This window comes from Lottia gigantea (assembly GCF_000327385.1).
Source record: "Lottia gigantea unplaced genomic scaffold LOTGIsca_20, whole genome shotgun sequence".
NCBI lineage: Eukaryota > Metazoa > Mollusca > Gastropoda > Lottiidae > Lottia > Lottia gigantea.
The window spans coordinates 41,649-64,417 of NW_008708401.1; the positions used below are offsets into that span (position 1 = coordinate 41,649).

Here is a 22,769-nt window from a genome sequence, read left to right on the forward strand (position 1 = left end):
CATATGGTTAGCCATAATAACATAATCCATGACGTCACAACTCCCTATAGCTCTACATACGTGAAAACATGATAACCTTTTCATAAGACACTTACAAACTTTACTATCGCTCATTAACAGCCCCATCCAGTTTAGAAGCTGAAAAGTCAGACGTAAAACCTCATTTCAGTCCACTTCTACTCGGCTACAGCCACCCATAACTGTGCCTCAATAAAAGGCCTTTGGAGGTAACAGGGTAACTATTTCTACAAGAAGCTACAAGAAACGTGCTTCGGTGAACTTTAAACGGTTGACGATGATAAATTGTGTTCAAGAAGCGTGTTTTATTTAACGGTTTATTATACTATGACTATAGAGTAGATATTGGTAGAGTCAACTTATGTATGTATTCTATGATATACTTCATATACTTGACAATGGTACTTCAAGTAGAGGTACTATTTCAAATCACACGAAACCTTTTCTTAAGTGATTCTTAACATAATTCAAGATATTGAAAGGATTAGCTTCTTGGCAAAATTTTAATTACTGTACACTGCATGGTGTGATCTAATCATTTGCCCAATCAGAACCATTTAATTTCAGTTGAGATTTGCTATTTTTGACAGTGGTACTTCAGTAGTACTATTTTCTTACGTGATTTTTAACTTCATTCAAAATATTAATAATTCAACATTTTCATAGCTTGATATTAGGTATACCTGCCCGCATTTTTCTCATTGTGCGCTGCATGGACTGACCTATCCTCAGTGGAGATAAGCTAGCTTTGTACGTGAATCGACATTATTTTCGTACCTATTTCCTTAGTATCTGTGATAGCGCATAAATGTTGCTAAGTCATGAAGTTTTGCTATTTCGATTTATCTGTACTGAAAGTTTACGGCTAATGAATCCATTCTTATTTTGAGATTATGTAGGCCATGAGTTTATGTATGTTTTTTTTTTATGTGTGATTGATCATCTGTATGTGTGTGATTAATGCATACAACAGTTTTTGTCAGTCTAAGCTATTTGTACATGCATTGATATCAAAGATAATATGTAATGTCATATGGATTTGTGGTTTTGCGAACAATATGCAAATATAAGAAGTAACACATCTAAGTGTATGAAAGGATATTCAAATTCATAGATCTAGTGATTATCGTGTGAAGAACAGTGACTCAACAGTGGGACTTAAGTGGGTTGGGACCCCTCCCCAGAATTTTTATTTTTATCCATATACTATTTTATCCCGGGGGCGGGGGCCCGCTTAGGACAAGGGATCCGTGGAAATGGTTCAACCAGTCCCTGTGGTAGTGGTAAGTGGATAATGCAACATTTTAAGTCGGTGCTCATAATATATGAATTTGGTTTATCAATGTTTATAGGGCCTATACGTTGAGCATTATTTACCACCATCTTGAGTTAGTCTTAAACTTGGATTACTGCATTAACATATGCAATATTGAAATAAGATCTATTTGTAAAAACTAAAGAGGTGGAATAAACATAAGATAATTTGTTAGTTAAATATGCAGAGTATCCAGTTAAATACATAATAATATTACTTCAGCCTGGAATTTGAACCGCTCTTCACATGGGATAGTATTATTTGTGTATCTGTGTGAGTAAGTGTGACATTGCGACTTAATCCTCTTGTCAGTGATGCAGGATCTGGTAAACTGGTTGGCCAAACGTTTAGTCGATCAGATATAAAGATAATCTTATAGTTAGACTTTTAGGTAAGATGGCACTGTTCCGGTATATCATGAAAATGCACTGACTTTGCGCGTATACGTTGCCCAATAACCTATAAGGGTGTATAACTACCTCTTGTTCATAATTCATATTCACAAAACAGATCAGAAAATCAATGAGGTACTCGTATAAAATGCAAGAAAATTGTGTTCGATCTCTTTAATTTACCTACTTAAGCATACATTGTTAAACTCTCGCTTCCCCTTTTTATGCTCCTCTACAATAAGTGTATTGACATTTATAATATACTTGTATTATATATATACATACTCTTCTTTACATCTTAATATATCATTCTGATACAACTTAAAGATACAGTAACCTGATAAAACACACTCGACCTATATACTTTACAATACTACTGATATCTTAAAGGAGGTGTACTACGTAATGATTCAAAAGTAAAGGCTATATTATGGATGATTATGCAATCTTTTTCGTATTGCATTAGTCTTCTTCATAGTCTTTATTAGCCTTATCAGGTGCAAAAAAGTAGGATGTAAAACTTCATTCCATTTCAATTTCAAAGTACATAGGATAAGTCGTCTGTGTACTCCAGTCGTTAAAACCCTGCGATTGGTCATATTTTCCAAGATACCACCAGTTGCTCTCAGATTTGGAAAGTCGCAAGGTCCTTAAGAATCTCTTCAGAAAATAATATGAATGGTGTAGCATACTTCTGAATTGACTAAAACGTCATTTGATTTATTTTACCCTTAAAATTAAACTATTAAAATTGGAATAAAAAGTTTACTTAAAAATATTCAATGAACACTAAAGCTGTAAAAATGACTTTAACACGAGAGTAATGTCCCTTGATTAATTTCTTTTCAAAATGTTTAATAAAATTTGATGGTGTAGAAATCATTTTCACGCTCTGTTCAATTCCATTGACGTCTTCAAAATACTACAACACTACATAGTAAATCTCATATACTAAACCACAAAACTGTTTGTGAATATAAATTGAAAGGCGAATATCTTGTAAAGAATTTGTCAACTTTTCTTTGGTCTTTGAATAGTTTGTAAGTGTTTTAAAGATAGCTCTTCACCACATAATAAAACTAATCTACATATAAAAACTGTTTTATGAGAAATAAATTGATAAATAAGATAAGAAACAAAGAAATTTTAAACAATTTTTGTTTGATATTATTTAGATTTTGTGCACACGTTTTATAGACTATATATTATGAATGGTTTGAAAGCGTTCTTACTATAAAAGAACACAACGCAACTGATATACATGCATGAATGAAAGCGTTTTATAAAGTAAATATCAAGAGGTAAAATGAAAGGAATTGAATATTGGAGACATTCGGAATATTTTCAGATATTTCAAACGATCTCCACTACTTTTGGTTGCGAATATATTTATTCGCTGGTTATCGCTATGGTGAGAGAGCAACTTCACACCACGTATTCTGGAAACGATCTTAGAACTAGAATGTCCCAAATTCTTATCTTCTAACATTGATTTAGGACGTCGTAGTGCTAAGATCGTTTCGGGAATACGTGGCCAGATATGTTTTAAAAGACTGAAATGTAAAAGTTTTCAGATAAGCACCTCAACCAGTTTTCAATACTATACTGTGTGCAATGAAATAATTATAGCCACGAAAAACGGCATTGCTTTACATTGTTTCTAGGTTTGTTCACCGATCAAATCAACAGATTAGTTTTGTATGTCGGCCGCCTCAATCCTCAAGGACTGTGGCTCCTAAAGACAGCAACTCTTATTACTAGAATTTTAATTATAATGGAGCCCAAATTATTTGAATAGACTCTTGTTTATTCATAAATTCATAAGTGTTTTACAAGCACCACTCTTGTTAAGGTAAAAATAACTGGTTAAATAGGACTTTATACACATGAGCTACACTCTTTAGAAACACTCAAATCATGAAAATTGTTATTTGATAGCGATACATTAAATAAGTACGAAGACCGAAATGAATTTCAAACAGCTATCATTGAACAAGGAATCTTTGTTTTGACTGGAATTTGCTTTAGGTGGATATTTTTCGATAGGTTAAATAAACGATCTAATGCAATATTATTATAGACTGCAGTTTAAGCAACAGAGTGGTTCGATCGATGGAACAATAGTTTTGGTCTGAATGTTTACTTGTTTGTTACTGAATTATTTCCCTTCCTTCAAACGGTTTGAAGTCAATGTTTTCAAGGGAAAGGATCGGTGCATATTATTCCATTGGAGATCAATAGTGTGTCATTGCTACCTTACCACGAAAGTATCTATACAAAACCTGATGAATTACTTGGCACTATTTTGCAGATGCTCGAACAACTGTGAACAGCATTGCAGAGATCACAAAATTCATATGATGAAGGTCACATGAGTTCAGTCAACTTTGCACTCTTTTCGGATTGCAACTGTTCAAAATGGACTTGAAGTGGGTGGGCAAAGTCACTGAAAATGGGCGAAACTTCGACACGGCGAATAATATAGGCCTACGAATATGATAGACTCATATCGGATTGGAAATCGGATAAACATTCCTTACCATGACCAGCTTGTTTTAGAAATGGGGATCTATAATATATTTGGGGGATGTAGGCTAACTCATTGTACAGGATCAATGCAAGGTAACCGATTAGTCCACTAAATTCATTAGTATCAGTCTGTTGTATGAACTACATGATCCATAATGTTGTTCTAGTATTCTCTCAATTTTTGTATCTCGCTGATACAATAGAAAGATTGGCTTAAATATCAGTCTGTTGCAATGTTACTTCCGGTTGACAGTCCCCATGGTCATGTCATACATATTACCCTTTCAGACATAAATTCATGTCGAAGATTTTATGTTACAAGAGTTGAGTCCATTAGTGAAGTTGTCTGATAATAATTAAGGTTATACTAGAATCTTATTGTAATGCGATTATTTAATGACCGTTGTGGGACCTCTTGGACTAGATTTCATAGATTTTATAGACTTTATCTGTATAGTACTCCCTCCCCTACTATCCTATATTTCACAATAATTCACAAACCAGGTCAACATCCTTGGGGAAACAAGGAAGTACCAGTACATATTAAGTACATTCAGGGAACTTCCTTATTGGGCTAATGCTGGCGGGGAACACCATGCAGTATGCATCGAGGGAAATTTCGTGATAACCCCTTTACTCTTCATAGAAATGAAATGGAATTCTGCAATAATATAGTTGCTACGGTCTACCAGGCAACACCATGCAGTATATAGTCGAAGACGTTTCTTACCAGTGGCTGAGCCAGGTTTACGTCGAAGGCGGGTGAGGGCGTAATATCTGAGAATTTCTAACCTATTTGTGAGATTTGGCCGCGTCACTGTTTCTTACTGCTTTCAAATACAATGATGGAGGAATACAACTCATGCAAGTAAATGTATATTATACATTATAGTTATTATATTTAAAAGAGAAAAGAAAAAAATATAATAAAGTTATTAAATAAATATATATTTTGGAATAAAATTAATGACATTAAACAATCGATCTCAGTTTGCAACTAAGGTGCCCTCTCACTACAGAGATTACTAGTTGCGTATGTTTGCGGATAATGAAAAATTCCGACCGCAACTCACAAAAGTTGGGTTAAAATATAATAACCGCTATTCTTATGAGCAACTGGTTATCGTAATGGTGTTAAGACACCTTAAAGAATGCCGATGTATTGTACAGACATAGTATTTAATATAATAAATATAGATTAATTTAAAATGCTTTCATGCTCAAATTTGATTCGTTGAAATAAGAAAATGTGTCGATTGATCAAGAAAACCGATGAAATTGGTAAGCAGGTGTTCCTGGAAGTTTTTGCAGGTTGAGAAAAGGTTTCCACCAGGTGTGTACATGACCATATTTGGTCTTGATTATTTTTAACAGTATATCTGGACTAAGAGTTAAATGTTTCGATTCACAACGTCTGAAACACATGAAAGATTTGCCGGATTTCGGCAGCCAGTTATCCATAATGTGATAGGAATCTTGTCCATCAATTATTATACTGTCACAATCGGAAAATCCGTCCTCCACGTACATGGAACGGAATGTCGCAAACGGATGCGACGACATGTCTTGCGTAAACCGTAAATTAGACACGACAATTTGAGTCTCTTCTAGAGCGGAGACTAGTCGAATTTCGGCATAATTGCCGTCATTATACCATACATACATGATGGAATTTATGGGGTCTATTTGAACATTAGAAATCGGGGCATAAGGCCGATGGTCGTAAGGATCCGTGGCACCAATGATAACTGACGTTCCAAACGGAATCCAATCTAAACCTGGAGGCGGAAGCTGTAATAGACGTACATTTCCATCCTGATACATCACAAAAATCTGCGCGAAACTTTTCTTCGACCATGGCACTGGACGCGAAATTCTAAAATAGGCAACGCCGTCGTAGGATTTGGCTTCTGGAAGTCCGTTTGGTGCCATTGTGATATTCATCGATTCCGGTGCACGCCACCAAAAATCCATATACACCACTTCAACTATGATTTTTTCGTTAAAGAAGACCATTTGGGTACGCTCTGGTTTCATAGGACGTCTTTCCAACCTTAGCTCAGCAACTGTTATGATAGACGCGTCATCTTGGGTTGTAAACGACAAGGTTACAATGTTGTCCAACGTTTCAGACCAAGTAAAATCTGGAATACTTACATTTTTTAGTCTTTCACCAGGAAGAAATGCAAAAGTGGGAAGATTTAATTTTGATCCCGCTCTACCATTCACGGTAACTTCTGCAGCTACGATCGTATTCACCGGCTCTATCAAAATCGTTAGAATTGAGCCAATATTAGCATCAATATGACCCTCAGACTGACCCCTCAATGCGAATGTTATCGTAGCTATTTTGGACCACTTGGGAAGAGTAGACTCATTCATAATGGTCATTACGGCCGAATCGTCCTCGTACGAAGTGACACGAGAGGGCAGCACGACGTTTTTAAACGTCCAATAAGTATGAGGTAAAAAGGAGCATCCGGCTGTATTCTTTCCGCGTCGATTTTCAAAGGACCGGTATGTAGGGAGGGTGGCGGTGACTGAATATTCCAAAATCCCTTGCAACACAATAGGTATTTTAACATTGTCCTCCTCGGCACATTTTGTCGGATAGCTCGACTGTGATGCTACACCATGTTGCGGTAAGTATGTATTACCATGAGCTATATAAGGTTGTGTGGATTGACACATTAACGAACAGTCCAATAAATCTTTAGATAGTCGCTGATCTGAAAAGTCCGCTTGAACTCTATCTATCTCTAAAGCATCACCAGCCGCAAGTTTGAGCTTCAATACGTGCCATCCACGCAGAAGTTCCAGTCCTTTGTTGATCGTGGCGTTTTCGAACACGTTCCACCTCGTACCCCAGGAGGTTAGATCACGTGAGGCAAAAGAGGAGATCAGAAAATCGTCGAGATATAGAAAGCATTCATCAGCTTTACCGTCGTTAGAAAACACAATATCCTTTACAAACACAGTCGTCTTTTGTCGTAGACAAAAATGAAACGATACTGTTTTTCCTCCGCCTAATCGTACAACAGTACCGGTAGTGGAACCGGAACGTAAATGTATAGTGTTGTTACCACGAGCATCAGTAGAATAAAATGAGAACTCTACACAGTTTGTGAGCTTTAACATCACCAAAATACTCCAAATAAGGACTTTGTACAACATTTTTGTTGAATACTTCCAGAGTTTTTTTAAATTACGGAATCAATAGCTATACCAATGTCAATTTCACCACCAAAATTCAACAAAATTAATTACACATGATGCTTACTAAGATTTTGTTGAACAATATCCAACCCAACTTCACCTCGAGGATGTCAAAGTAGCTGATAATATCATGTTATTTGGAGCAATATTTACATTGCACGACGCTGTATTTACCAATCCATCAAATAAATGACAATATATCTACGTAATTAATCGTACCTATAAAGTTCATTGAGGACATTTATTACCAATTACCCTTCCTTTATACGTTTTTTTTTCTTTTTTTCTTACGATTCCTGGTACCATTCCACCACTTCCGTTTCAAGTTTCAACTGGTCTCTTTATCATAATATACACTCAACTGGTATGAAAGACACTTTTACCGTCTGAAGCACAGTTTTCGTCGCTTAACACAAAATCAGCCCTGGATATTTTTTCTTCCTGGAAAAATGGAAACTTTTTAAAAAAAATTAATATTGCCAACAAACAGCATATTAATAGGTAGTTTCAATGTTATTTATTGATTTTACTCTGTTACTTTAATCATAATATAAATCACTTACCGCTGTTGAAAATTTATAAAACGGGGCATATATATGCATTTTAACCGTAATTTTTTGTTGTCGAACCTAAACCTTTGATAATCCTGCAAAATACTGTAAAATTAGTGCAATGTTCTTTTCTAGAATTTTTTTTATTACTTGTCAAATTACGGCCCAGGTTCAATTACTACTAGGCTCGTTGGTTTATCCAAGTTTTTTGGTTGATTGTTTTACTGATCAAAGGAAAGTTGAAATCCCCAAGACATTACGATAGAAATTCAATGAAATGTAAAGGCGATGAAAACAAAGTATAATCTGAATAACAAAGCCCGCATAATTAACAACTCCTTGAAAATAAACATGTCGTAAAGTCAAGACTTGCAACTTTTATCAAACAAATCCAATTTACAAGACGGTGAATAAAACATTCCTCGAGGCCGTTAAATTTATATATTAAGTTTCTGAACATCTTGTGAATTTGATTTTTGCACTGTAAGATTAGCAAGATAATCTTTAGCTACGTAGACTCTTATTAAGTCCTAGTCGTTCGAGACTCCACGAACTATAGGTTGTGCACTTTAAGGACACATAGATATTTGAAAATCGAGTAGGATAAATAGGATAGATATTGTTATAGCCCACAGGAAAAACCCGCAAGAAGTGATCTAGATTTACATATTAAATCAGGTTAGAATCTGGTCTTGTATCTGGAATTTAATATCAATGAAGTTATCTAATCACTTCGAGGCTTCTCTTCCTCTTGACATTACTGTGTTATCGTTCTTGGACAAACAATAGAGCAATTCTTTAGCATGTTCAATTGATAGAGTACACAATATGGCTTCTAATGGATCCTGGAAACAAACATTTTTCCACATAGTTCATTTTCATCTCATCTAGTTTCAAGTAAATAACATCTTTACCTATTTTCATGTTGACACACAATCTAAAGAGCGTTCTCTATGACTTAGCAAGTTGGCCGCTTGATTGCTAACCATTACGGGTCTTATTAGGCCTAGGCCTATATTTTACAAGGATAACAAGTAAGGTTCACAGTTAAGGATCCTTTCTACCAGCTGCTCCTTGGCCACACCTCACGGCATCGATCGTTCCCGGATTATTTGTACCCATTTACTGCTGGGTCGACTGTGCCTGATGATGATGTTATGTGATGCAAGCCGGTAAGGCTGAATAAGAAGAGCAATCGATCAGGATAGGTCACGAATTGAGGCCATGTGTACTGTATAATTGGCTTATTTAGTGGGCTAGTGCCGCTTTCTTGACATAGTTGTCTTCTGTATCCTCAACAATATGTTGCTATCCTAGCACACTGCATGACCTTGGCCCTCTTTCTTTCCAAAAGAGGACTTAAAACTCGGATACATTTTTATCTATATATGTTATTTGCTTGGCCTGTTAACATATGTTATGATATTGGGTAAAACTGTGATATGTCATGTAAAATGATGTATGGATATAGATTGTAGATGTTATAAGACTTTGACAAATGACAGGGAAGTGATAATTATTATAAAATATCACAAAAATCAAAAAATTTTTTGTGAGACTTTTAATGTTATGAGAGAATGAATAAACCAAATACTTACGATCCGAACCGCAAACCGCGAAATCTAAAACAACATTTTGGCGAAACATTGACAGCAGCTAATGATCTTTTTACATAAGGAAGTATATCAATCATAAGTGAGTAGGTATTTCATAATGAAAAGTCGTTTCAGGTGTCTAGAATAGTAAGCACCACTTAAATGATATGTTTTTCTTGAATATTGGTATCGTCCTATGTAGCAACTGTATTATACAATTGGACAACTAGATTTTAGCAAGTAGTATAGAGAATCGTTGTACCAAGGTAGAGTTGAATAATGGATCTGAGATCTTGGTTCTCAACTTGTGTCACTTGTGTCCAATTTTAGTATTTGAGGGTAACTCAGGCGGTATTAAATAACGCACAGGCTATGCACCGTCACGATGCGAGTTTTCTTTGGCTGCTAACAACAGTAGGGACAAGATAGGACAAACTAGGCGCGCCAGTTTTTGGTTTTCTTTGATTGTCAAGAATGATATCAAGTGACTTTGTTAGGGTTAGGTAGAGATGACCATATGTTGTTTAATGCCATTTCTGTACCGTCACGGTACGAATAGCCACGGCCATTAAATAAATCTCTAAAAGTGTGGCACTTGATAACCTTCTTTAATTGTCTAAAGCGTATTGATGTATAAGTTTCAACAGTAACGGCATACACCTCTGTTGAAGGTGCCATTATATCATGACGTCCGTCCTCTCACCACTGAAAACTGTTCACTATATATAGTATGGGCCGAGGGTACCAGGGTAGGTATATGAAGATAGAGTATAAACGTTAGGGAATTATTAGGATCTAGGATACCAAGTACGCTTCAAAAGTAGTTAAATTTTTACGTCTTTGTCATTGTTTTTACGGTTGCGTATAATCCCTATTAGAGACAATAATAGCAATATTTGCAAAGATTCTTACTCGTTATAAATTGTTCATAACAAAGTTTTAATTCTAGTGTCAATTATATATTTGACATTAATTATATATTAAACAAGGGATTGTAAAGTTTTTTCAAAATTTGTCTGTGTATCGGGGACACTGATAGCATCAATTTGCACCATTTCGATTTTCAATCAGACGCCCGTCATTCCTGCAATTCCACTGAAACTAAGTCTTTGATGACGTCACTAATTGCAAAATGGCACATAAACGCTTAGTTTGAAATGCAGGAACCACGTATGTTTGATTGAAAATTGGAATGGTGGAAATTGATGCTATCAGTGCTATCCCTTTACTATCTCTTTAAGTGCAAAACACCAGTGCAAATAATATCAACATACCAATAAATAAATCATATAAATTAGGTTACTTGTGTCATATTTTGATCATACTTCGGAACAGCATTCCATAATCTATCCATGTTACTCTATTTGTGGTTCTTTATAATCTCTATACATATAAATGTCGTTTATACCATGATTAAAATATACATGTAATCATCTTTTTATTCGGTATCTGTTTTGGGAGTTATTACTTGAAAGTGTCAAAATATGCAAATAAAGTTCCGCCAAATATTGTAACTAAAAAATATAAAGGTTCAAGTATTTCTTGCTGTTCTGCCAAATTTTAGCGCCCTTCTTGTCCTTATATGGCAACTGTCAAAATATCTGTTATTAATCTGTTGCAAATGAGGCCTCTGTTCGCTGTCCCATACAAACGACTGAGAGATTATTTTATTGCCTTTTGGCAAAGGGACACGTTTAGCAACGGTGTACGGTAGACCTTGATGTAAGCCGTTTTCCTTTAACAACAGTGTTCAATAGACTTTGAGGTTGGCCGTTTTCCTTTAACAACAGTGTACGATAGACTTTGAGGTTAGCCGTTTTCCTTTAACAACAGTGTACGATAGACTTTGAGGTTAGCCGTTTTCCTTTAACAACGGTGTACGAAAGACTTTGATGTAAGCCGTTTTCCTTTAACAACGGTGTACGATAGACTTTGATGTAAGACGTTTTCCTTTAACAACAGTGTACGATAGACTTTGATGTAAGCCGTTTTCCTTTAACATTGGTGTACGATAGACTTTGAGGTTAGCCGTTTTCCTTTAACAACGGTGTACGATAGACTTTGAGGTTAGCCGTTTTCCTTTAACAACGGTGTACGATAGACTTTGATGTAAGCCGTTTTCCTTTAACAACGGTGTACGATAGACTTTGAGGTTAGCCGTTTTCCTTTAACAACGGTGTACGATAGACTTTGAGGTTAGCCGTTTTCCTTTAACAACAGTGTACGATAGACTTTGATGTAAGCCATTTTCCTTTAACATCGGTGTACGATAGACTTTAGGGTTAGCCGTTTTCCTTTAACAACGGTGTACGATAGACTTTGAGGTTAGCCGTTTTCCTTTAACAACGGTGCACGATAGACTTTGATGTAAGCCGTTTTCCTTTAACAACGGTGTACGATAGACTTTGAGGTTAGCCGTTTTCCTTTAACAACGGTGTACGATAGACTTTGAGGTTAGCCGTTTTCCTTTAACAACAGTGTACGATAGACTTTGAGGTTAGCCGTTTTCCTTTAACAACAGTGTACGATAGACTTTGAGGTTAGCCGTTTTCCTTTAACAACGGTGTACGATAGACTTTGATGTAAGCCGTTTTCCTTTAACAACGGTGTACGATAGACTTTGATGTAAGCCGTTTTCCTTTAACAACGGTGTACGATAGACTTTGAGGTTAGCCGTTTTCCTTTAACAACAGTGTACGATAGACTTTGAGGTTAGCTGTGTTCCTTTACTTCAGCAACAATGAATGATAGACTTTGAGGTTAGCTGTGTTCCTTTACTTCAGCAACAATGAATGATAGACTTTGAGGTTAGCTGTGTTCCTTTACTTCAGCAACAATGAATGATAGACTTTGAGGTTAGCTATGTTTCTTTAGCAACAATGAATGATGTTTATCGCCAGATTAGCGGGCAAGCTGTTACCTTGACTTCCAATAGATGATAATTATATGTGATAGCATTGCAAAATATATCAGCTGTATAAATGTATTGCATAAGAGAAAACCATGCCAAAGAGTGCAAAGAAGATACTACAAAGTGAACTGATGTTATACGGATACATAAATCCTGTTTAAAGGCGATAATTTGATTTATTTTGTCATACTGTCAACATAAAACAATTGAAGAGCACAGTATAAACAGATGTTTGATTTTTTAATTCACGACTTTTCTCTATTAATTCGTCGTTTATTGACCTCTACTATAGTAAATTTTTCACTCATTTTGTCGGTTAATAAATCAACCAACCTTGATCAACGTGTACATAAAAGATACCTTATCCACCGAAGACAAATAGTATAGTCGTCGAAATGGTTTCTTGGCCAGCCGTACGTTGGAAGCATTGCTCCACTACGCCTCTTTCCACATGTTTCTGATAAAAGCTAATGTCCATGGTGTGGTGCTAAAAGCGAATTCCATTGAAATTAATTACGAAATTGTATGAGCATTACAGTAACATTCGTACAGGTATTCGATTTAAAAATGAACTAAAAAATATATTTACCAATGTAAGTTAAATATTAATAAATATTAATTTTATTTATGATATTTGACGAACCTATCATTTTTCTTCAGACAAATATGAGATTCTATTAAACCAGCTCTCATTGATTTGGATTTCAACCCTCACAAGCTCACTGTAATGTACTATACACATTGATTAGAAGCTGATATGATATATTTCATTATTAAAAAATAATTAGTAAAACTTATCAGTCTATCATTTGCTCGGCAGCATCTCCTTTTTTATCATTAGAGTAATGAAATCATCATATTAAACCAATATACGCATCGTATTTCAATTAACTTGGATAAAGTCTCTAACTAGTCCGAATCAAACGCTGATCAAGGTCTACGTTCAGTTTTCTTTAAAGTATTGATATGTCCAGACTGGTTGGGGGGACTGAAATAGCGTCTAGTCGTTCGGATGGACAATACATAAAAGTACAGCAATTCGAGTGGCTAAAAAATTCTTGGTTCATCTTCGTCGTCTGAAAGACATTGACATAGCTAATAACTATTCGAATTTATATATTTTCCTTACCCACGATAGCTGGATAGCATGTCTGAACGTTGCTAACTCTTAGCTCTCACTCGAAACTAATCTAATCTGGCATCTACAGCGGGTTTCGGACTAGTATACGACATAGATCGCCATGAGAGATATTTTGATTTGTTGTTTTGATAAGAAATAATGATAGAAATTAAGCGAGCTTGAAAAGTATTCCCCGGAGCACACTGTGATCTGTAATATTTATCTATTTCTATGTCATAACACTAAGTATTATTTCTTGCGTGACCTTGTCTATCAGCATTATTGGACGCATAAAATAGGACGTTACACTGACATTTGAATTTGTTTTCAGATTGTTAAAGTGCTCGTTGAATCGACTGCCGAGCCGAAAGGATCTGAAAAGTACAGAATGATAATGGAGTTACGACACGAAAATCCTCAACAGCTCCTGTATAGCTGAATCCGCCTCGTTAATGAATGATGAATTTCATTACTTTGATATTTTGCAGAGAGCGGTACTACCGACAAAACCCAAGCCAACACCCCAGACCCGTAGCCAGATTTGATTGTTCGGGGCAAGTATATGGGTATAGTGTCATTTGCAGAAAGGATCTGTTGTCACATATCCCACCTATGGCTGCGGATCTGCAACACTCTTTTGTTTATACATTATCGTGTTGATCTTACAGCTGTTCAATACAGCAACTTACAAATAGCTTACACATATTGAACTGAAGTGGATTGAAATGGATTTGTTGCTCTTAATCAGGCTATATAATGAAGACGTGCAAGTGGAGTAAGTTTACACAAATATAGAGTTATGTCCCTTTTAACAACTTAGATATCAAATCATTACGACATGACTAAATATAATCAGGTATTAGCAAGAAATTATTTCTGAAATGAAACTAGAATTAACTAATCTATTGTAAGTTGGGTTTGTTATCAAGTACTAGAATTAGTTCAAGAGGCGTTTTTATTTAACCAAATCGTATCAACACAGATCAAAGTGTGCATTTATATAACCGTGTACAACGATTTTCCTACTTTCACATTTATTTTAGCGATTTGTCAAAGCGCTTACCAAAATCGTCGAGCGCTTTGGTGTGATTTGTTAGGGATCATAATATATCACAAGACCTCTCGATGCTATGCAATAGTCAACCCGTAATATGCAGATGGTCATGCATTTAAGACGATTTGATTTGATTAGATAAAAACGCCTAAGGATTTACATGAATTATTCTCGAACAACCAGTCACATGTTTCTGGGAATTCCCAAACGGGCAACCTTCTGCTTTTAATTCTGACGGGGTATTTTGTTTTAAATTGTAATATACCGATTCAGGTAAGGGGACTTATTAGATTATATATGCTAAAGCAGAACCCTCAATATCATATAAAGTGTCGCTTTGTTTTTGAATTACTTTAGTTTCGAGTTGATAATACTTCCGTATATACATTATCTCAATAGACTACGCAAAATAATATATTTTGACATTAGAATTTAAAATTGGCCCCCAAAAATGTGTAAGATCTAATCCCACTTCTACGCCAAACACCCCACGACCATCCTTGCTTCCGTTACCCTGCGATTGCGGCCGATCTCGTTCCTAAATCTCAAACCGATCTTTGTCTTGTAATGTTCGACTGCCATCCATTATTAAGTTATGTACCTAAAGGGAATAACACTGATATATTCTTACAGCACCGTCTCTCGTAATTATAGCCCAGTCCCTGACCCCCCCCCCCCCTCCCCCCGTCGTAAAAAAACCCAATTTCTTTTACTGTGTCCCTGTTTTCAATATGATATCAAATTTACACTCCCAACTCCTATCAATACACGCTATTGCATTTATAACAAATATCACAAGGGGTATATTATGGTATAACTCACTTCTTTAATAACAAAGCACATAACGTGTCATTCAAATTTTAACGCTATTGCATTAATGTTATGCATATAATACGTCGATACTACTATCTATTTATATGTTTCCGTGTATGTTAATCCTTTTATGATATTATTCAACGTTTACTATTTGTGAGAGATAGCCATTGATATCCGTGATATTTCAAGAGTTACCCAATCCACGGAGTCGGGAAGAGGGGAGGGTTTAGTTGCTGCAAAGTAAAAGATAAAGACGTTGATACCTTTCTCGTTTGCACACAGATTTGCCAATGGTTGATAGTATTCTGAAGTTTCACAATAATGTCTAATAATATTTTATGAATTTCGTTTGTTAATAAATTTACCCATATAACGATGGTTACATTTCATTCATGGTTAGCCTTTTGGAAAGGATATATCACAACCACATATTCGTACATTATCAGCAGGCAGTTTGATGAAACAAGTACAATTCTTTCCTAACAGATAGAGAGGTATTACTGGAAGCAGTAAGCCATGAATCTGGTGGGATTACGAGTACTACGAGGACCCGACTGGAACAATGGGGATAAAGACGGTGGTGACGGACATCTCGGTACTATAGTTAATATTGGAGGTCTTAAAACTGCCCAGGTTCTATGGGATAATGGCCAAGAATGTGTTTGTAGAATTGGGGAAGATGGTCACTATGATTTGAGAATTTTTGATAGCGGCCCAGTGGGTAAGTGCAATTTAATATTTTAAGAGCAATGCATTGTAATGAAACCGAAACTAAAAATCTAGTCTTAGTTTCAGGGAATAAAATTAAAATAAGATTACATTTGCGTTTCGTTATTATATTTTTTGTGGGTCTCCAGTGTAATCTAAAAAGATTTATACCAATGTCACGTACTCATGACGCTATCCCACAATTCATAGTCGATATTTAGAAACGCGCCCTTGTTTAAAATCGTTTTAGATTACAATGAAGACCGACGAAAAATAATAACTGAACGAACATGTAATCTTATTTGAATTAGATTGAGGTTCAGGCAGCTAATTTTTCGAAGCGTTTTTGTGTATTTCTGAAACAAGTCTAGTCTTATAAAAATGTAACTGACGGCAGACCAAACTGCTGGTCTATGCCGAGAATTTACACTTGATCTTCCTATGTAATACTCATCGAAGGTGACGATGTCATTATATTTACAGGTGTTCGTCACATGGAACACGTCTGCTCCTCATGTTCAGAAAGGGGTATATTTGGTATGAGATGGCAATGTAAACAGTGCACTGATGTCAATTTATGTCCGATCTGTTACGTCACAGATAAACATAGTATAAATCATCCTTTCATTAGATTTGATACACAACAGTCACAAGGGTACGTATTGATACACCACAGTCACAAGGGTGCGTAATGATACACCACAGTCACAAGGGCAAGTATTGATACGGCACAGTCACAAGGGTAAGTATTGATACGACACAGTCACAAGGGTAAGTATTGATACGACACAGTCACATGGGTAAATATTGATACGACACAGTCACAAGGTAACATATTGACACACCACAGTCACAAGTCTATATGTTGATCGTCAAATACACCACAATCATTATATGATTGCTCCCCATAGTCAACACTGCTAGCAATATTATTTTGGTCTATCAGTCCGGCATTCTGCTAAAAGAGTCTAAATAGCTAATACGATTTTGGGCCATCGATTCGCCACCCCTTCAGAGAGCCTACATAAGTTATTCTTATATAACTATTACAGAGTAGAAATACCTAAGCGATCTGCTGGTGTAAGAAGTCAGGCTGTAGGGATATTTCCTGGTGCTACAGTTAAAAGGGGGCGAGACTGGAAATGGGACAACCAAGATGGTAACTAGAAGACGCTTATCATTTTAGTACCAGTTACCTCCCTTAATAGACCAGTTTAAATCTCAAAAAAGTATTTTACATGTAAATTGTACAAGAACAAGGGGCAGCTTTTTGCAGGTGGCGCCCACGTCGATTATTACATTAGAATCATACAATTCATGATAACGAGTTTATTATGTTTATCGTTGATAAGGTGATGTCGACCATAGAATCTGTTGGTTGAGACTATCGACATGAAATAAATTGATACATATATATATATTATTACAATGTTTAGTAATTGATGTATACTAAATAAGACGTTGGTTCCCTTTCCATTTGTCAGGTGGCGAAGGCAAAACTGGGGAAGTGGAATCCATCAAAAATAACGAGGGCACTTCCTCAGTCAGGAACGTGGTGAACGTCAAATGGAGTTCCAATGGTAAAACTAACTCTTACCGCCTAGGTGGTATTGATGGCAAAGTTGATTTGATGTTTGATGAACAATCTCGAGGACCATTTTACTACCGAGACCACCTACCAGTTTGTGGTGAGCTCAAGCGTTGAAAAGAGCGTTTTTTATTTTGACATTTTCGTAGATTAATAATATGGCTATCTACCCCATTGTCATCTTGAATGATCCAGGATGGGTGGCTTTTGGACTCTTCATATTTACATCATACTTTGTTTAGGAAGAAAATTGTACTAATTTTGTCCACATCATTGATTTCACAGCTAACTATTTCAATTGACACCATCTTCCAGTCTGTCATAATATATGGTACAGTGACGCTCCTTCGCATAACTCATCAACTAAATGCATGTGCTAGAAAGAGTGCTTACTCTTAATGGGTATCGAAATGCTAACATTGAGTCCGTTATAAAAAGTTATTTTGTCTTCAGAGAAACAGATGAAATTAAACGTTAATCAAGGGACATCAAGTAGCGGTGCAGGAAGAGAGACAAGCTCCGGGCCAGACATCTTTAAAGAAGGTGACAATGTTTACATCACTGTCTCGGATGAAGATCTAAAGAAATTTCAAGAACAACATGGTGGATTTACCAGATCCATGATGGACGTAAGTTTTATTTCATTCGTGTCTGACTTACTGACCAAAACAGTGAATAGATTAAATAAGAGCTCTCTATTGGGAGAGAACCTTGAATCGTCTTTTCGACTCGACATCTCGTTAGAGTCATAAGGCGAATATTCTTTATTTCTTTATTAACAAAAACCCAAACCCCCATATAGTCCTCCTGTAGCTCAATCACTTTATTGCAGTGTAGTGGAAAAATTGGAGAAATAAAGGGGTTTGCTCAAGATGGAGATGCTTTGGTAGAATTTGATGGATTGAAATTTCGATTGTTTCCGGGAGTTTTAGGGAAGGTACAAACTTTTATTGTGTTTTATTTTGTCTTGCTTGTAAACTAGGTATCCCTTTCTGAGTTCCCACCCAGTTATTGTTATAGGTCGTAATATGTCGCATATCAGGAGAAAATCGAACAGTATGCCTCTCTGAGAGATTTTGTTAAATGGATACCCACTTCAGAATGTCAACTGAGCTGATAATAATTCTCTGGTATATAGGTTTATCAACGTATAAATAATTATTTGGTATTTTTGTTTGCCAACATGACGTACCGTTAATCGAACTAATAATGCTTACAATGTATATTTGCTATAGGTTTATGAGTTTAAAAAGGGAGATAGAGTTAGAATTCTTGATGGAGAAGAAAAAGTCAAGGAACTGCAGGATGATCATGGAGGATATATTAAAGAGATGAAGCACGTGCGTCTTTTTCATTTTTTATTACTATATCATTTCATATATACTCTGCTTATTTTATTTGTCCATCAACAGCTGAGACCTGAAACCGGACTATATTTCGTTTGTTTACTGTGGGTTCGTCACTCATAGGTTTGACTACATTTTAAATTTGATAAAGTTTTAATTGCTCTAATACAAACAGCTATGGATACTTTAAATGGGACGATCGACCTCTAGTGCTACAGGTTGTGCACGTAGGATCCTTCGAAAAGAGACGGCACACTGCATGGCGTTGCCCGTCGTCTACGGGAACTGAAGAGTACCTCTCTCATTTCATTTCTGAATATTTTATAGTATTTGGGAAAAGTAGGCCAAGTCCAAAAGGTTGATTCGGATGGTGACGTTCATGTAAAGTTTGGCAGCAATAAGTTCATGTACAATCGGATGTGTTGCTTGCCCGCTCCTGGTGAGGAAGTCTATGAAGGAAGCGATGAAGATGCTGATTCAGATAACATAACACTCAATCTATCAGGTAGATGGAGGTTTTCAACATCTAGGGAATAAAACTCAGCTGCGGCCAGAATTTTCTCAATTATCGTAGTCCTGTTAAATCATTGAAACACCATTCAGCATTTAGTTGCATCTGGCAGTTGGTCTGAGTTGAAACTGAAAAGTCTTGCAACTGGTTATTTACAGAGAGTGGTTTGTATCAGTGTCAATTAATTCTATTGAAATTTTTGAATTGTCGCCCTTTAAATTTCAAACTGAACACTGTTTGTTTTAGATTTGAATAATGCCTTGATGATGATGGTAAGTGGATTGGCCGAGACAATGTCAGAATCGATTTCGATTCCAACCCTATTTGCTGCAATAGTTAAAGATGATATAAGGTTGGTTCGCAGAGTGCTAAGTGATAGTCCAGGATTGGTAAGTATAGACTCCAGTGGTTTACATGCTGGCTTTTAAAAAATAAGAAAATAATGATAAAGAATGAAAAAAGGATGTATTCCATTTATGACAGGCACCTCGCCAAGTCAACTTTCTGCTGACCAATATCTGCGCCTTCATGGACCAAGTGATAACTACCAAATAAAAAACCATTACTATAGCCGAATAATTATAAATAGGAAATTTGTTGAGTTCAAGCTAGACAATACCATTACTCAAAGTCTCGTCCGGAGTATGGCAAAGTCGAAAGTAAAGTTAGTATAGTAGTGGCTCCTCCAAAGAGAAGTACCATCAGATGTTTTGAAAAGAGTAAGCATGCTCTGCTTCGCGCGCGACACCACCTACTATTTTTTGGTCAACATCATGAGATACAATCAAATCAATTGATGAGTAATGTCTTCAACACATAATTCTTGGCATTTTTTACAACCTAACTCGCATGTCCATGTTTTTGGTTTCAGGTGGACGTTTTACATAAAGGTATGACCCCACTGTTTATAGCCTGTCACCAAGGCCACCTTGAAATTGTATTAGAACTGTTAAACAAGGGTGCTAATATTGATAAAGTTGATAAAGCCGGCAACACACCACTTATAGCCTCTATTTCCGGGTGAGTAGACATCGTGATCATCAGCAGCATCGACGCCATTGTTTATCATCATCAGCTGTAGCAGCATAGACGCCATTGTTTATCATCATCAGCTGCAGCAGCATAGACGTCGTTTATAATCATCATCGATGTCGTCGGTCATCATCATCATCAGCAACATCCGCAACAATATCGGCACCCAACACTCATCGTCCATCATCAATACTCATCACCTTCCATGGGTTTAAAGTAACAGGAGCATCCATCACCATCATCACCAGATTTTATGTTGTGGGTCATCACCAATATTCGCAACAACAGCGGCACCCATCACCCATCACCCATCTTCATCTTGGGTTTAGAATACTGAATAATGTTCAACAATACACAGAACAGTTTTCCTTTCTTTTACAGCAAAGAACCAGCAATTGGAAAGTTATTGCTTGAAAGAGGTGCTGATGTGAAGATTGTCAGTAATAATGGTAGAACTGCTCTACACTTTGCAACTTATGCAGACTACAAGCATTTGGTTGAAATGATAATCAAAAGAGGTTGTGATGTCAATTTACAGGTATGTCTTACTTTCAATTACTTCAATAAATGCCGTCGTAGCAATGTAATCAACATCCCTTTTACCTTCATCATCATTATCATAACCAACATAAAATATTATCGACATCATCATTATCATCATCATTATCATCATCATTATCATCATCATCATCATCACCATCACCATCATCATCATTGGCAACATCTTAGAATTAGCAGCTACAGGGGCAGTTCCAAACAAAATCATAAATTGATAATTTAAAATCATAGGTGACTACATTTTCCTCTAACGTAAAGGTAGTCTATTTCATGCACACTCATTGGTATTCTTTAGGATTCGGATGGCGATACTGCACTCCATGATGGTATAGCAACAGGAAGTGATGACGCGATAGCTGTTCTATGTAAAGCAGCCAATCTTAACCCTGGACTTGTCAATCAAAAGGGTTTCAACGCCTTACAATTTGCGTCTTTAAGAAACCAAGGCTTGTAAGTATCGGGGCCGGGTTGCACAAAAGGAAAGAATATTATATACATAAGTTTCTTTTTCAATTTCCAATCTTATGTCATAGCAATTTTCACGAAAGGACCAGAAGCTTTTTTGAGTTAATTTACCCTTTTGGGCTGCTTTCTGACAGGCGATAAAATACTGTTGTTTGATGCCCAAGGGTAGTAATAGTGACAATTGCTGGGATGCTTTGTTTAGACATGAAAATAAGACAATTTTATATTCATTATTTTCTGTTTTCTGTTTTTGATCAAAATAATTTGAATGGACAGAAAGAAGAATCTGTTAGAAAAGTTTATTCAAAACATAGATAAAAAAAAACGTAATCTTCATCTTCATCAGATTGCATGTTTATTTTTTTTATTGCTTTTTCTATTTTTCATTTTCGATCAAAGTGCCGTGGATAAAATATTAGATCGACATAAGTCGCTGGTGGACGTCAAGAAACCAGATGGATTTACAGCGCTACACATTGCTGCAGTCAATAACCATACAATCCCCGCTAAATTTCTTATTGAAAAGGTTTGTACTCTCTTTAAAGTGGAATCCGATTATCGTAACTTCTTCTAGCATACTTTAGTGTAAACGAACATGGCGTCTGGCGTTACTCAAAATATCGTAGATTGCTGTTAGCGTAAACGTTATAAATTAGCGATTTGATAATACCAATAATAGCGTTTTTCTTCACCTAACAAGCAAATTTAGTCGCACGAATTTTTGAGAAAAGAATCCCAGATATTCATTCTGTAAAATGTACCACCTTAAAATATTCCACACCAAGTTCATTGTATCGTAGCAGTAGTGTGTTGAGCACAGTACTAATTCCTTCATTTCTAAATTCTAGGGAAATGCAGATATAAACAGTAAAAACCTAGAAGGTCACACGGCACTTATCCTAGCTGCTGTGAAGGGTCGTTTGGAATTTGTTCAGCTTTTAATTGAGAAAGGTAAGTAAATTGATCTTAAGAATAGGAAGACTCTGATGAGCCTTAAGATACTAATAATACTTCACTTGAGACGGAAAAATGTAGGACAAACTT

General features: G+C 36.1%; 1 protein-coding gene across 1 annotated transcript; it reads right to left on the reverse strand.

Annotated features, from left to right (window-relative positions):
- Positions 1 to 5,514: 5,514 nt before the first annotated feature.
- On the reverse strand, positions 5,515 to 7,428 carry LOTGIDRAFT_159264 (hypothetical protein; the record flags this gene model as incomplete). Its single annotated transcript, XM_009053603.1, has 1 exon — positions 5,515 to 7,428. The coding sequence occupies one exon, from the start codon at positions 7,426 to 7,428 to the stop codon at positions 5,515 to 5,517; it is 1,914 nt and encodes a 637-aa protein (XP_009051851.1).
- Positions 7,429 to 22,769: the final 15,341 nt, after the last annotated feature.